We start from the raw sequence: 17,845 nt of genomic DNA, 5'->3' as shown, positions 1-17,845 counted from the left end.
AATTAAACATAATACTATGTTTTAGAGAAACATACTAATTATGAGAAACTATAAGAACTAAAATAAAAAATAATTTTATTAATGAAGTACATAAATACATATATAGTTATCAGACTTATACAATAATTATATAATTTGGTAAAAAAAATTTTTAACAAAAATAAAACAAAAAATATTTAGAAAAACTATTCATATAGCACAATTATGAAAAACAATATAGGTGTGTGAATTATTAATTGTTTATTATAAATTAATAATAGTAGTATGATTTAAAATAAAATCAATGTTTAACGGTTTAATAAAAACTAAAAAAAAAAAATAAATTAAATGTTTATTATTACTATAAGTGAATATTATAAATAATTTTCAACGGCAAAAATATCATATGATCAGTCTCAATTTTTAAGCAAATTAAATATATTCAGATAAAATAAATATAAGAAATTGTAAAGTATTAAATCTCATAAAAAAATAAAATAATTATCACAAAATATAATTTTATTTATGTAAGTTAATGGAAAAAAAAAAAAAAGAAACAATTAGATTCTATAAACAAAATCATATAGGATAGAAATAATTGATATTTATTAAAAAAATTTAATACTTTTGGAGTGGTCTATGTGAAAAAAATAAAACATTGTTCTAAATATTACTTAGTGTTAATTCAAAATTAACTTAATGTTAAAGTAATTCACATTTTAATATGCTGACATGTTAAATATTTAAATACAGTTTGTATTATCATCATCATCAATAATATCTATGTAAATCAGCCTAATATTTAACTATGTAAAATTATTTGGAATGATAACTTGAAAACTATTAATTCCCCTATATAATGATGATTTTCAGTCCTTACATTATTAAAATTATAAATATTTATAAATAGATTAATTAACTACATCACATACAATAATCATAATTCGTAAATCTTAGTTTCATAACAGCAATTATAATACTCAATGCATTTAATATGAAATTATCCTGTTGTTCCAAGAAAATTCATGACAATTCAAATCCAGTATTTGATGAAATTGCATACCTAAGTTTGTCTCTAAGGATACTTTTTTTCTGATAGTTTGGGAGTTTGAGTAAGTTAAAACATGTAGAAGCTGAAGGTAATCTAAGATTTGGATCTTTTTTACGAATAGTGAAGAATCCTCGAATAACACTAACTAGAAATAAGAAAATAATAATTGTAAAGTATGAATGAAAAAAAAAATTACTTTTAAGAAGGTAAAATTGTATTCACCAAGAGTGTCACCAAAATCTTCATCGTCCGCTACTTGGACACATCTTATGGAAAATGGTGGTTCCAAGTATGCAAATCCAAGTAAAGGTGGTTTTGAACAACTTGTTACAAACTGCAAGGTAAATTAAAACATTTACTTTCAACTTAGTTTAAATGTATTTATAAATTAAGAATAACACATACTTTTAGGAAAAGTGATCTTTCTTTTTCTGTGAAGTCTTTTTGAAGAACTTCCCACAGCCATAGAATCACACGATGAGAGTCATGAAATCCTCCATAATATTGTGTAGTTCTTCGAAGATCAAGTAAATCAATAGGAGCGTTGTCTCCAGATATTAGTTTTTGAAGCTAATAACAAAAAATAAATTGATTAAAATTTAAATAATTTAAATAAATAAAAATTGTTTACTTCAGGAGTAGAAAATAGTGATAACCATTCAGGATTTATAACATATTTAAAACCTTTGATAAAAGCTGCTGTTTGTGCTTTGATCTGTGTATGCATAACATAATGTGCCATTAAATGTACATAATTAATCCTGAAATCATTAATTACAATAATTAGTATTATGATTCATAATAATTTATAAATAAATAGTTTATCAATAAGTTAATAAGTAAATAGTTAAAAGATAATATTTCAAAAAGTTTTTTCTACTTGTTACTTTTACTTTTTTGTAGATAAATAATACAATATCAAAATATTTAACTATATTATTGATTTTCTGCAATTTAAATGTTTGTATGTAACTTATGTATTGGGTGATTCTTTTAGCAGTTAAAATTTATTATCTTAGAAAGTATTTTTTTAAATTTAATTTGAAGTCATTTATATTTTTTATAAGGATAATATGTATTACATTTTTATTTTGTGCATCAAGACAGAATATATTTAAAACATTATGTATAAAAATTAACTATAAATTGGCAAATTAGAAGAAAGCATTTTATAGGGTGCACTAGGGACGAACAAGGACACATACTTAGCTATTCTAACCTTAAAATATTTATAATTTACAAGATATTAAGTTATAATTAATTATTCATTTACGGTTAATTTTGTAAGAATTAAAGTTCTCAAAAAAAAAAAAAATAATAATTTGTTTAAGAATATGAAATAAAAATGTAAGTAATATAAAAAGGCAAAACTTAAAAATGGAAATAAATTTATTTTCTTAAAAATAACTTTAAATCATGTAGAAAAAATGTTTTATAAGTGTTTGTACGTTTTTATATAATAAGTCTTAACTGATTAAAGAATAAAACTGCGTGGAAATAAACTATCTATCTAAAATCATGGCATGATAATTAAAAATGTATATACATATCATACAATTCATAATATTAATATACATGTAATACAAATACATAGTATTAAACAAGTTTACTATAAAATAAGTAAAAATGTTATTACTTGTTTTGATTAGTAACTGATATGACTCTTCCACCAGGTATAAGATCATGAGTAGTCAATTGACCAAGGTGATTATCAACCACTGAGAAAGTCAAGTCTAATTCTGAAACATCACCCTCATAATGTTTGACAGATGTTAAATTTCGATACAAGTCATTGTCTAATGAAGGCAACTCATCCATTGAACTATATAGTAGCTCTTGAGTTTGTCCTAATAATTGACTCAAAAAGAATGATGCAAATGGAACATCAACTACAATACCCTATAAAAATAATACAAATTCCATTTTATCCAAAATTAATTAATTTAAATGGATTATTAAAATAATTACCTCATAAACAGCTTTACCCAAAATGCGGCCAACAAATTCAAATAAGTTCAGATGGTTTTCTTGAATATGTGATGAAGGTGATGGATATAATCGTTGTTCATCTGTAGTACGAAATAAATTTAATGATGGATCAAATACTCTTTTTATAGTTTCTTCAAGAAATTCTGTAAATATCAATTTATTATCATCTAAATTACTAAATATAAAATTTTTGAAAATAGACCTTTAAATACACCATCTTGATCAATTCCTGCTTCGTCTAATCCCTGTTCATTTATAAACTTTACTCTAATTACACCTTTGAAGCGTTTCAGTGGTAATTCAGATATATATGTATAACCATCTTCAATTATTCGATTCCTTCACATTTATTGTAAAATATTTAATTTGCATTTTTTAATTATTTTATTAAATTAATTTTACCTCCGTATAGTGATGATTGGTGGTATAAAATTGTCGTTATCATGTAATTCATGTACACCCAAAGCAAACTTTTCACGAGAAACATACTTTCTAAATAATCGAACACGTGTTTCATGAGAAACTATATGAGGAATTTCTTGGATTAAAGTCTAAAGACAAAATATATTATAAATAGTTTTATAAAATATTAAAAAATAAATTAAGAATTAAACAAATTCAATACAGAGTATATTTTACGACCCTTTTTGAGTTCATTAAAAAATGAAGAAGTTTTAAGATCACCAATCAGCCAGTGTCCTGGAGGTGCAAAAGATCTACGGCAATCTCTGCGATAAAGAACCATTAAAAGTGTACGGCAAGATCGAAACAAGCTATAAGACGAAGAAGCTGTATCTTGAATATCTAAGATATCCAAAACAATAAATACATTTTTATTAAATTCACATTTGTAAAGAGTAAAAATAAAATTAATATCTTACTAAATAAATTCTGAGATATTCCTTTATAAAGAAATATGTTTAAAAAACTAGACATTAAAATGTAGTCACGCATAACAAATGGTTTCTGTTGCTCATACATTTCTATATCATCAAGAATACTAAAATAAATAATAAATATTTATTTTTCTTTAATCATGAATAAATTATTATCTAAAGAAACTCTTACTTACGTTATATAATGTGACATACTATCACAAAATAGTTGTAACATGCGCAATTCTCCTGAATTGCAATTTTTATCATATTCTAGAATATCCAACAGGTTTTTGAGACCACAATGAGAATCTAAAAATGCTAAAAACCTCCACAATAAATATAATGTGTCTTCATGATAACATAAACCTAAAAAGAGGAAATAGTTATAAATTTAAATGTCTAAATAATTAATGAAAAATATGTATACCAGTTATAATATCTAGTCTAAGTTGTGTAATTGTTTTAAGGCATGTAAAATATAAGTTGCAAGCAGCGACAACCTTTGTTCCATGAATTCCAGTAAGCTTATAATTTGATTGACTAGTGTTGGATAGTCTTAAATCGAATGCCTTTCTATCATGAATAATAATTATTATTTAAGGTTTTTATGTAATAATTATAATAATAAAAAACTAACTTGATTATCGCTATTGGATTGTTGGTCTTAGGCGGAGGTGATGGTACTTGTTGATTTTCAGGTATTTGTTCTAAAGCATTTATTAGATGACACCGAAGTAATTTGGAACATAAAGTTCCACACCATAATGGAATTAATTGATTTTTTAAAGGTGGTATATTAGGAGAACATTGACAATTTGAATTTGCGGTAAACCAACCAAGTTCAGGATGCCAAACACTAGATACATTTGAATGTTTTTTAACAACATTAACTCTAATAGTATCCAAAAATGTTGTTAAACCAATCTGAAAATAAAAAAATTATCTTAAGATAAATGATTAAAAGTAAAAAAAAAAATATTTATTAAAATATTAATTTTTACAAACAGTATATAAATTATAATATATAAACTATAAAAATAAATATTTTTCTTTAAAACCAAAAAATATTTGTGATGAAAAACATATTCTACTAAAACAATTTACAAATTACAGTTACTATTTATCATATTTAATAGCAAATCATATTAATATCATTTAAGTAATGTTTAAACAAAAATTGTTAATTATGTATGTCAATAAATAAGAATTACTTAATTTTAAAATAATTCATAAACATTATCTTTTATAAGAATAATCAATTCTTAATTAAATGAATTAGTTTTATAATCATATTTATAAGAGATATAACTCTACACTTAAACTTGATACTTAAAATGAAAATATTTAGTTCAATTAAACAAATATATTTTTGATTAATGATATTTAAAATTGAAACTTGGTAATAAAAGCCAATGTATAAGCATAGACAGTGTAATTAACTTTAAATTTGATGATTTAGAAGTAGTAATGATCAATGCTCTCCTTTTATTTGTCTTTCAAATCTTATATAAATCTTAACTAATCTACTTATTTTATTGATTTTGTATACAGATAATAAATGTCTTTTTTAAATAAATAAATAAACGATTTTGATAGTAAATTAATTTAACCTAATATTAATGACAAAACGAGGTTAATTTTGTTAAACACAAATTAGGTATATTGGGCCATAGAGGAAAAATTAGTACTCAGACATTCACTTAACATTTGAATAATTTATTTAAGGATGTTTGTTGATTAATTAAAAGAAAAACTTAAAAAATTGTTTATATATTATAGTATTGAATTTTTTTATTTTTGATAACATAAACAATTTTATAATTTGAATTAAAACTAACTTTGGATTTTTAAATGGTTACAAATTGCATTTGGATTTTTAAACATTAAATTATTTAAATTATTATATATTTAATATAACTGATTTAATATTTAAAAATAATATAATCTTTTTTTGTTTATTAAAGACCATAATATCACAGATGGTTTTAAATGTAATTAAATAGTTATATAACAATTATATAAATACATAAGACTAATTTTATAAAAAAATAAAAATAATATTTGAAACTTACAATAAAAACAGATGTAGAATTATTTTCAAATTGACCTGTTTCCGCACTTAATTCTGCTAAATGCACAATATTTGCAATTAACGATAAACACCAACTTGGATGTAAACAATGAAATATTTCATCACATTGATTTTGATCATTTAATAACTGCATTATCTTATCAAGTAAGTTAACAGAATTAAATGTTTCAATGATCTAAAATATATTTTTGAATACAATCATTATAATTTTATTAGAACTCTAAGAATATAATTATTAAATAAAACATATTATACTCACTTTAGTTGAGAGAGATATCAAATGCTCTACTAATAAAGGTATAGAATAAATCTTTATAACAAACAGTAGAAAAATATTTGTTGAAAAGTTGCTCAGAACCAAACATCTCCAGCAAATAGTCATTATAGCTGTCATAGCCACAGGTTTTAAATAGATTTTAATACCCAATAAACCAGTTATTAGCAAGGCCTAAAAAGATAATTTGTTAATACATTTTCAAATTAAAATATTATTTTTATTTGAATACCTGCATAGTATCAAACACATTTTTATTCAATAAGTGTGCTATCAAGTTTTCTGTTAAACGCTCTAATCCAGGTTTTAATCCTTGCAAAGAATTATTTGAATGTATGGCACACCATCTTGAAGTCGATGTAAAAGATACAATCATATGAAGTAGAGTGTGTAAAAAAGAAGAATCATCCAATGATTTTGGCTGAAGTTTAGTAAGATAACTAAGACAAATAGATAGAATTTCTTTGACATGATTTATCCAGTTAACTGCATGCTCACTAGTCAAAGCTACTGATATGTAGCTACGTTTGATTGAGTCACATTCCAGACTAAGAATTATATACCTAGAACATAAAAAAAAAAAAAAAAAAAAAAAGAGAAAAAACACATAATATTAATGGTCAATTAATAACTACATACAATATTATGAGATGTTACTTGAAAGAAATTAAAAATGAATTAAGTCAAGGATGTATTAATTATTTTAAATATATTATAAAATTTAGGAAAAAAATATGAACTAAATGAATCAAATTGAATGAATGATAGCTCTCATAACTAATATATGTTAAATATATGCATCGAACCTGCAGAGTTTCTCAAATCTATGTCTATCTTGTTTTTCATCCCAATAAATTAAAAATTTTTTCACAGATAAATAAGCAGTAATAGCAGGTTTTAAATCATTGATATTTTCAAACATTTCATCAAATTGTTGCCTATAAACACATAAAAACAAATACCTAATAATAACTTATTTACTAATAAAAATGAGCCATTAATAAAACTGACAGTATTAAGTTTCGAGTGCGTTTGCGGACTAGCCATCCTCTAACCAAAGATTGGACAAGGATAATTGATTGTTCACGTTTACGATCATTTGCTCTTTCTATTCGTGCAGCTCTTGTTTGTTCAATAAACTGCGTTTTAGAGTCACCAAACATCATTCTGATTAAATAAAGGTACAAAATTATATTATATAGTTAATTATTTATGCAATTGACTTTTGATAAATAACTTACTTAGTTACTTAATTAGATATATTTTGCGTTCATACTTTATTTCATAACTCGTACTCGGTAAGTCATAATCATAGGTAATAGCCAATAATAGGTATGATATGAATTATGAACTGTGAACTGTGAAGTTGGATGACCAAAGTTAGGTGACTCTTTCGTACGCCTAGTGATAAGAAACTATGTATGTTAGGTTGCATTCCAATACATATTTATATCATATGTTTATGAAGTCTAACCACAAGATAGCGTTATAATATTCATCGGTTGTCCATAATGGGCATAATGATCTATGTTATTCTATAACACTTGACCAGAACGAATCCAGGCCCAGGTGATCAGATGACTGTTTTTCGTAAGTTTATATTGTTTTAATTTTTTTTTTTTTTTTGGGGGGATGTTTTGGAAGGTGTCAAAGTACTTAACTAGCATATTTTTAGAGCCTGTAATATATACTATCTGCCTAGGCTACTTAAAAATTAAAATTAAAAACGTACACGTTAGCGGTAATTTAAATTCAAAACGATCGTTACTACAAGTTTGAAATTCATGAGATCTCTTTAAGAAGTCCTCTTTGGATAGTAAATTTTCCAAGCTCTACTATGTGTTTTGCCACCTTATTGCCGACAATAATCCGGTAACAATGTTTGGATTCAGTGCATTTGAAACGTAAATTTTAAAGGACTAGGAGGTCTAGGGGAGGGACAGTTAACCAGAACAATATCGTAGAGGTTGATCAAGTTGAAAATGTTGAGCTGCAATATTAGAATGCGACCTAACTAACGCGTCATTAATAGTGCAGAATTTAACTTTAGCCAGGGAATGGTCAAATGTTTCATTGAGACTAATTTGGTCTTAGTGCTAAATGCCAATTTATTAGAAAAAATCGAGAGTATCTACACTACATACAGATACATCGATACATGTACATGTCTTGTTACTATTGAATATAGTTGACATAAGAATGTCGATGTCAATTTGATATTAAATACGAGGAGACGAGAATTAAACTGTTGGTAACTTTTTTAACCCGTGTAAAAAATAAACAAGTTTCAAAGAGGAATTATTTATTTTTCAGAGACAGCAATTATTTATTGAGTATACATTTTTCTAAATTTTTATTTTAATTTTTAATTTTTTTAACTACAGAATCGTCATTTACAATAATTTTAGTGATGGATAATATAGGACGGTGTGTACGTGTACCTACTGAAATATGAAACGTACTCATGAGTTTCAAGCTTTTCGATGTATCGATAAAATAGTTAATAAAAAAATAAATAGTTGAAAATAGTTATTTTTATTGTTAATACATTTATTGTGGTGTTGGGTATACATACGTACATTATTGCCGCGTAACCAATTTGCGTCGTAGACTTGTGGAGTGTGGTGGGTAACAAGGCATATTCGTATGTAGTCAAATTAATGTAACGAGGTATTCAAATATTTAATATAGCAAGTCCGATACAATTGATACAAAGGCACTAATCAGAAATCTTGTCAAGTAGAGGCTTATCTTATCCCAGGACAAACCATACCACCAAATATATCTAACAGACCAAATATCCGCGCGTAGAATATTGCGTTTCTTACAAACAGACATCGGTTGACGGTTCGATATTTAACGCGCAAGAAAATGAACACTGCCTATTGGGATGTCACTCTACACCATGGTCTTAGAAGACCGAGCTCTACACATTAGTACTGTAACCAGTGTAACTGTTGGACGTCAATCGCTTCAGACGGTATAAGTGCACACACGTCATCTGCGGTCGGTACGGCATTCAATTCAGACGGATTGTTGAAAACTCATTTTTTCAATTTCAAGTCCAACTTATTTAAAACGTAAATTAGATCTACCTAATGGTTAGTCACAGATGCTACTTTTGACTCCTCAACCTGCCAAGATGGTTTCATTTGGCTAGAATATACACAGTTAAATGTCGAAAAAAGGAGTGACTCACACTCAGATAATGGTCTAATCAAAGTTCAACCTAAAATTGAATTTTACCTTTTAAAGGTAAGGCGATATCAATTGATTGCTTACGAGTTACACCGGCAGAAACGGCAATCTGTTGACAAAGAGCAAAAACCGTACGCGCTATAAAGGGGTCGTCGTGGTACACACAGCGGTGCCCCGATCGACCTGCTTGCGGACAAGGTAGTTGCGAGGGCCTGAACGCCGGGTTCAAACCTTGTACCACGGGACTCGGAGTAAGCTCCGTCGAGTCGGCTTGCTAATAGCGCCTCGACGCTCCGGGGGTGCTGGACCCGAGGCGCACGACCGCGTGGACTCACCGAGACGCCTAATATATATTGGAATGCAACTTAGTTTACAGGGTTTATTATCACTTATACGAAAAACGGGTAAGCCAACTTCACAACCATCAATAATTGAAGATCATAACAAATAAACCGATTAAACTTTTATAAAAAAAAGTTGTACTAAGCTAATTATACTAATATATTGTGTGAATTTTAAATTTCGATTCAAAAATCTGGAGTAATAAAATTGTGAGAAAATTACACTCATTACAGAGGTTTAAAAATAAAAAATTATTATTATCATTGCTATGATAATAAACCGGTTATGTTGGTAATGGTATTTAGGTTATGTTAACGCTTATTGTAATGTTATCAACTCAAGAATAATATTATAATATTGAACGTTTTTAAAGAAAGTTTTACTTATTAGTTATATGTAATTTTTTACAGTTTTATTTCATCAAGAATTTAAAGTTATAATAGTTATTTTTTACCAAAAAACGGCTCATCATGGAAACCTATGATGTTATTGTTAACCAGCCGGTTGTCATAGACAATGTAAGTCCTCGTCATCATTATATGATTTATGCATAATATTTTATACAACTATGAAAGCATGAACATTTTATAAATCATTTTTCGACCTACGTATTTTTTGTATAAGTAACAGAAAACGTGTGTTATTATTTTGCTTCTTCTGTAATTGAATTTAAGTTGTTTGGAAAATTTCATTTTTGATCTTTTGTATGATTTATTATTAGAGTTTTATTAGTAATTTATTATTAGTGTTTTATATTCTATAAAACATTTTTTTAACTCAATTTTATTTAAAATAATTACTCTATATGAAATTATTTAATATTAAATTGATATTTTCATGTTTGTGTAAAAGCTTTTTGTAATTATCTAGTATTATTTTAATTATCACCAATTAGGTTTAAGCTTATTGACATAATAAGCCATGTACACCTATATAATATGAAACTTTACTTGGACATAATATTACATTAGATTACATTTTAACATTTAACTATTAAGTATATGTATAATTTATTACCAAAGAACTAAATTTAAATTTTTTTTAAAAGATTAGGTATGTCTAACTTTTTGTTAAGTATGATTATATTATTTTCAGGTGTTATACCTATCAAGATTAAATAAGTTTTTGAATAAATTATTAACTAAATGAAAATCAGGCTTACATTTATTTTTAGATATATTCAATTATACTTTTAAACTAAATTATGTTTAGATCAAAGACAATTTAATCAGATTTATATCTATAGATTTCAAAAAGTTTATTAAAATATACTCATTTTTTAAATTAAATTTGTTATTAAATAAAAACGCATATTTATTTATATTTTATAATTGTATGTATGTTCATTTGTTTTTTTTTTATTCTGAGCCTTTTTAATTTAAGTAGGATTCATATATTGCATGATTAATTATAGCAATTCATTCAACACTTAAATAATTGTTTTGGTTAGAAATTTTTATTTAACAGATGTCTCTAAAAATGTTTATTTTAAGAAACTTGAATGACTTAAAAGTTGAATAATACATTTACCTTGTATTAAGTTTTAAAGTTTTTACAGTTATATATTTTTTATAAAGTACAAAATATATAACTATTCATGGTTTTAAGATTAGGATTATTTTACTGTAAATAAATGCCTTAAGTTATGTTTTATTAAATAAGTTTATGGACTTAATATTTATTACATTATTTTTCCTATTTTGTTTTATAAAACTTATTTCAAAATTTTTAATTAAATTAAATTAATATAAATGTTATTTTTATATTTTAGTAAATATTTGACTTATATATTATGTATAACAAACTTTTAATGATTCTTATAATTTATTTTTTATATTTATGTTAAATAAAACTAAAAATTATTGATTAAGTTTTAATTTGTATAAAGTTTTAAAGGTTTACTAAATTTATAAACTGACTTTGAGTAGTTATTTAACTCAATTTTGGATTATTTGTACTTATAAATTGTATTTTTGTAGGGATCGGGTGCTATTAAAGCTGGATTTGCCGGGGAACAAACACCAAAATGTTGTTTTCCAAATTAGTATGTATTATACAACATAGAATTATAATTGTACACACAATAGAATAATATATGTAGACTGTAGACAAATATAAATGAATATTGTTTTATAGTATTGGACGACCAAAGCATGTTAGAGTTATGGCTGGTGCTTTAGAAGGAGATACGTTTATTGGACCAAAAGCAGAAGAACATCGTGGTTTGCTTTATATCAAATATCCTATAGAACACGGTATTGTAACTGATTGGAATGATATGGAAAGAATATGGCAATATATATATGGAAGTGATCAACTTCAAACATTTTCTGAAGAACATCCTGTGCTATTAACTGAAGCTCCTTTAAACCCACGACGAAATCGTGAAAAAGCTGCAGAAATATTTTTTGAAACTTTCAATGTTCCTGCATTTTATGTGTCAATTCAAGCAGTTCTTAGTTTGTATATAACAGCAAATGTTAACAAAATAACTGAATATTAAAATTACATTTTTTTTATTTATAGATACGCTACTGGTCGTACCACTGGAGTTGTTTTAGATTCTGGTGATGGAATTACTCACACTGTTCCAATTTATGAAGGTTTTGCTATGAAACATGGTATTATACGATTAGATTTAGCTGGCCGAGATATATCACGCTATCTTAAGTAATTAATTATATCTTTGTAATTAAAATTAAAATATTATGTATAATATTTTAATTTTGTACTTAGGTTATTACTAAGAAAAGAAGGTTTGAATTTTTCAACATCTGCAGAATTTGAAGTAGTTAGAGCAATCAAAGAAAAAGCTTGTTATGTAGCTCTTAGTCCAGTTAAAGAAGAATCCTCTGATAGTAATGTGTATCAATATATGTTACCTGATGGTAATAAAGTTGATGTAAGTCTATACTTTATTATTTTTAATTTTTTGTTCATATTTTATTTACCTGCTTTTTTTTTTTTAATTTCTTAGACTCATAAAAACTAGTTATTAATTTACTTGTGTTGTCAATAACTTGACATATTTTATAACATTAGTATACAATAATTAGTATGATTTTTATGTATTATAATAAATCAAAATACATAAAGTATAAAATATTAATGAAATTGTTAATCTAAATTAAACTAAAGATATATAAATATTTAAGGTATAAAATTTAAAATAGTCAATGTTAGAATTTATATCTTAGCAATAATTGTTCAAAATTTAATATGATTTAACAAAAATGCATTTCAAAACTTAAATTAAAATGAAAAAAAGCATAGATAATTTAAACATCTATCAGTTAATATAATAATAATTTAAAAAATTTTAATTATATTCAACTGAATTTATTTTATTGTTTGTTTTTATAAGATTGGCCCAGCTCGTTTTCGTGCTCCAGAAGTGTTATTTCATCCAGATTTAATTGGTGAAGAATGTGAAGGTTTACACGAAGCATTAGTATATTCAATACAAAAATCAGATTTAGATGTACGAAAAAAATTATATCAAAGTATTGTTCTAGCTGGAGGTTCAACTCTATTATCTGTAAGTGAAAAAAAAAAATATAAATCAAATTTTTATTTATATTTTGTATTTTTTTTTTTTTTAGGGATTTGGTGATAGGTTATTATCAGAAATTAAGAAACTAGCACCTAAAAATATGAAATTAAAGGTAAATACTCAACAATGCTTAAAACTCTTAAATCAGTATTATAAATTATTATGTATTATTATTTTATTTTCCTTTTTTGTTGAGTACATTGGTACTTAATAGTTAGTTAGTTATTTATACACACAACAGTGACACATTGACAATGTTTATGAATAGTACATAGTTAATACAATCAATTTTAATATTATGGTTATTAGTTATGGGTTTTGTTGAGGCATTATATAATTTGTGGTCAATAGTGCAGGACTATAGAGAGGAAACACTAGTATAATATATTTATATAATATAATATTATTCTTTTTATTATTTAATGTGCATAAATAGTATTTGTGTAATTGTACAATATTGTGAGTAAATATTAAAAGAAACCAAGTTTAATAATCAATACAATTGTTTGTTTTAAAATAATTTCTTAAACATTTGACATACAGTTGATTTTTTAAAAATAATATGCTAGATTTTACAATAAATGTTTTAAAGTAATATGGATTAGTTGTATACACTAATTTTGTAAAGATAAATAAAATCGCTATAAACGGTTATTGGTTGTCAAATGGAGATGCCTATTGAAATGGTAAATGAATCCGTTGATAGAATAAGGATTGTGTATTATACGAAAATTATTAAAAAAAAATATGTTTGCAATTAACATTCTGTAAAATTATTATATATGTGTTAAAATTTTTGATTCCCATATTATATGAAATGTGAGCCTAATATTGTTATTATAAAGTTCATGGCCCTAGTAATTATTTGATGTGTGTCTATTATCGAGACAAAATAGTGCAGGTTGTGTCAATGTTGTTAAACTCCATGACGGTCATTGTTTATCAATTTATTTATTTTTTATCTATTCTTTTACTTATATTATGGTGTGTGAAAATATTTCATTATAATAATTGCATAGAAAGGTTTTTCTATGAAAATGGTCTGTATAATACATAATGGTTATTTGTTTATTCAACGTCCTCCAGTTATCACCGTGTCAAAAAATCACTTCCGTATTGTTATGTTTTAACCTTCAACCTTCAATCTCTGTAGATCTTAAGGTTTTTTTGGAAACATGGTACCTGCATACAATTGTGTATAATATAAAAATTAAATGATTTTTACTTTTTTTTTAAGATTTTGGCGCCACAAGAACGTTTGTACACAACGTGGATTGGAGGTTCAATTTTGGCCTCGTTAGGCACATTCCGCCGGATGTGGGTGTCGAAACGAGAATTTTTCGAAGAAGGCGCTCGAGTGATACACAGAAAAACTATGTAACCATTGTCGCTGATCTGCTCACCTGCTACGTTTATGACCTTTTTGGTTAAGCGTCACGTCACCACTAGGTACACGGTCATAATTACCTTATGCGAATCAATCATCATTTATATCGTATTTTTAAACAACGTCTCATATGATCGAGAAATAATCTATTTCACGTGGGCAATATTTTATACACAACCGCGTGGTTCTTTTTCTAACACGGTTTAATTTGACTTTTTTGTCATTCTTATTCGCGCGATGCCTAAACACCAATAAAGAAGTTCTTGTACAAACATCCATTTTTTGTCATTGGCCAATTTGTTTTCTTTATACCTTTTATTATTATTATTTGTTTCGCTTATCGATGTATATTTAATAACAATTATATATGTATACATATAAATATACTTATATATATATATTATATATTATATCGTAGAATTAATTTCTTTTTTATATTTGAAATACTTCACTACTGTATAAATACATATGATAATATGATATAGACGAAAGTCTCTGTCGTATAAGATTAATTTTTAATTTATCTATAGTTATTTTATTGTTCTAAAAAATTAATTTAATTTATTGACGATGTCGCTGCAGTCTTAACAGTTAAGCGGAATTGGTTAATAGTGTCTGTAAATATAGTATTATATAATTACTAAATTAAATTAATTTATTTTTGCTATTGAAATAAAAAACAATATCTATTAAAAATATTTGTTACTATATTATGTTTATGTGAAAGTATCAGCTTTAACTATGTATAATGTTATATAGTCCAATCTTCACTGCCCTAATTTGATTGACATAATCGGTATTAATTTGCCAAAAATAAATAGAGTTACTTAACAAAAAAAATTTTTATTTACAATGTATTTTTCTATTTTAATGAATCCATTCCATTTCCACCTAACTTTTAAACATTACAATATTATAATTCAATGGGCAACGATAATTGTATAAATAGGTAGTGGAAAACCTTCAAAAATAGACACTATCATAAAGTTAGGTATTGAAAAAAGCAGTTGAGACTTAGAACTTTTAGATTCTGAGCGGAGCAATAAATGTTTTGATTTTACAATGATGCATATTTTATTTTCTCGTTTTGGGTTTCTTATTACTTTTTGAAGCAGCTGTAAAACAATTACATTTTCGAGTTCAATATTTTTCCTGGTACTTTAGGGTAGTGTTTCTCAACCTTTGTATTATGGCGATATATTATTAAAATATTTCATATTTTGTATCCCACAATAAATAAAAAAAAAAAAAAATAGGCAATATTTAATTTTAATTGTTAATGTAAAATAAAAAATAAAATAAAAAAAATATATAACAAAAAATATTAATATGTACGCTATTATCATTTTCAAAAATTGTAAATCTATATTTCTTTTAAAGAATTAGTGATGATAATTTAAAATTTTAATTGATTATTATTTTTTAAGCATTTGGCTTTGATATCACAGATATTAGTTGTTAATGTACCTATAATCTTTTCGTTAGGATGAATCATCATCACTATATGATATTTGTGTACAGTTTTAGGATACTTACATACAATACAAACAAACCATGTCAATTTTTGTCGTATTTTTTCCACTCTAAAACGTTTTTAAATGTTTAATTGATGACTTCCTTCCTTCCTTCCTTCCGGATTCCTAGAATGGATTCGCGTCACTGCATGTTGAATCATATTGACAAATGGTATGGTACTATATTGCCATACTGTGTGTTTGAGTTGGTTATTTACTATGCAGAGATAATACAAAAAAAAAAAGATATTAACATAATAATTTATTGTACACCGCACAAATTACATGAAAGAGCGGCGCCACATGTGAATGAATCACAATAATAATTATATGTATATTATCTTATGTGTACATCTCGGATGAATCATACATTAAATAGGTGTCTACCGCCGTCGTCTTCTCGTTCTCATGTTTTCGAGTGAATAAACCGTGTGTTTATTTTAAATGTTGTAAACATTGTGGACTAAATTTGTAATATTAGGAAATTAAAAAGATCTGAACATAATTTGTTCTTTTTTTATCAAAATTAAGTATTGGCATATTTAATACTAATTATTAAAAAATACCATTCTATGAAAATTTCGGTATTATTTATTATTATAATATAAACTTTACAAACTAATTTTTTTAACTAGTTTGAGTGAAGTTATCCTAAAATAAAAACCCAAAAAAAGGTCAGGCGGTATATTGTTGCGACAAAGGTTAAACCATGAAGTTATAAACCTGTTATATATAAGACACGTCCTGGTGACTACCAGCATCTCTGACAAGGAACGATCTTAGAGATAGCCTTTGACCTATCTGTAACCAAGATAGTGTAATATGTACTTGCAATATATATGTATATTGTATATGTATACGCAGTATTGGCCTACGATTACGAGTATTACGTTTACTACGGTATATTATACTTTTTTTTCCGAAAAATTGTATTTGAAAATGTCATTATGTGTACTGTTTATAAATAATAATAATATATCATGGAAAAGTTTCAAATCCCCACGGGTCACGAATAATACTTTTTAAGTGGCCATTTGTGGCGCGGTGGTTGGCTTTAGTCCACTAAATGTATTCTGAGGTCAATCATTGGCCGGTGTCGTCAGTTCTCGTATGGGTGACCACTCAAGTTCTTAGTGATGAATCCATGGCGCACACACACACGTGTTCCAGCCCTACTATAACCAAACCTTACAAACAAACCTTATACAAAATTAAAAACCTAATGTTCCTATATCCACAGCTAATGGCCTCAGTTGCGGGCTTAAATGAGATCAATAAAAAAAAAAAAAATAATATTTTAAATAATTACAACAAAATAATTAAAATTGCTATTTTTTGTTTAAAATGTTTAAATATCTAAATTTATCAAAATTAGATTGACAAATATCAAAGAAAAAAAATTGATTATATATTTTAAAATTTTTGGTTTCAGAATAAACTAGGTTCAAAACTACCCCTATTTTTGGAAATCAAAGTATTTTATCGACAACTTGTCGCGTATTCATCCACAAAAAAGCATAGGTATTTAAAATCAATACATTCTTCACTCTACTCCGAATCTAAAATTAAATCATAAAATATTCTTAGT

The 17,845-nt window shown here is 25.7% G+C and overlaps 2 protein-coding genes across 2 annotated transcripts; one reads left to right on the top strand and one right to left on the bottom strand.

The window, feature by feature from the left end:
• Window positions 1-760: 760 nt before the first annotated feature.
• LOC112596008 (ubiquitin-protein ligase E3B) lies at window positions 761-7,659 on the bottom strand. The gene is made up of 19 exons (XM_025341448.1): window positions 7,505-7,659; window positions 7,275-7,430; window positions 7,070-7,201; window positions 6,496-6,826; window positions 6,249-6,437; window positions 5,970-6,164; window positions 4,535-4,821; window positions 4,325-4,470; window positions 4,092-4,263; window positions 3,901-4,019; window positions 3,645-3,823; window positions 3,422-3,570; window positions 3,222-3,358; window positions 2,999-3,162; window positions 2,667-2,929; window positions 1,662-1,791; window positions 1,436-1,600; window positions 1,253-1,364; window positions 761-1,175 (listed from the first exon to the last, which is right to left on the bottom strand). Exons 2-19 carry the CDS (start codon window positions 7,427-7,429, stop codon window positions 1,003-1,005), a joined length of 3,198 nt encoding a protein of 1,065 aa, XP_025197233.1. The 5' UTR covers window position 7,430; window positions 7,505-7,659; the 3' UTR covers window positions 761-1,002.
• A 2,528-nt stretch (window positions 7,660-10,187) lies between these two features.
• LOC112600576 (beta-centractin) lies at window positions 10,188-15,096 on the top strand. Its single transcript, XM_025347845.1, has 8 exons — window positions 10,188-10,321; window positions 11,783-11,847; window positions 11,940-12,266; window positions 12,330-12,473; window positions 12,540-12,705; window positions 13,168-13,341; window positions 13,406-13,468; window positions 14,594-15,096. The coding sequence occupies exons 1-8, from the start codon at window positions 10,274-10,276 to the stop codon at window positions 14,735-14,737; spliced, it is 1,131 nt and encodes a 376-aa protein (XP_025203630.1). The 5' UTR covers window positions 10,188-10,273; the 3' UTR covers window positions 14,738-15,096.
• Window positions 15,097-17,845: the final 2,749 nt, after the last annotated feature.

This window comes from Melanaphis sacchari, unplaced genomic scaffold (genome assembly GCF_002803265.2).
Source record: "Melanaphis sacchari strain LSU unplaced genomic scaffold, SCAv2.0 Contig0_pilon_pilon, whole genome shotgun sequence".
NCBI lineage: Eukaryota > Metazoa > Arthropoda > Insecta > Hemiptera > Aphididae > Melanaphis > Melanaphis sacchari.
The sequence above is the reverse complement of the archived record's forward strand: the minus strand, read 5'-3'. Positions and strand labels throughout refer to the sequence as shown.

Coding starts and splice junctions, on each gene's coding strand:
- LOC112596008 (XM_025341448.1), bottom strand. CDS start 7,429: ATGATGTTTGGTGACTCTAAAACGCAGTTTATTGAACAAACAAGAGCT. Junction 4,020..4,091: donor AGTATGTCACATTATATAAC/GTAAGTAAGAGT, acceptor TATTTATTTTAG/TATTCTTGATGATATAGAAA. Junction 1,176..1,252: donor AGATTTTGGTGACACTCTTG/GTGAATACAATT, acceptor TCTTATTTCTAG/TTAGTGTTATTCGAGGATTC.
- LOC112600576 (XM_025347845.1), top strand. CDS start 10,274: ATGGAAACCTATGATGTTATTGTTAACCAGCCGGTTGTCATAGACAAT. Junction 11,848..11,939: donor AAATGTTGTTTTCCAAATTA/GTATGTATTATA, acceptor ATTGTTTTATAG/TATTGGACGACCAAAGCATG. Junction 12,474..12,539: donor GATATATCACGCTATCTTAA/GTAATTAATTAT, acceptor TTTTGTACTTAG/GTTATTACTAAGAAAAGAAG.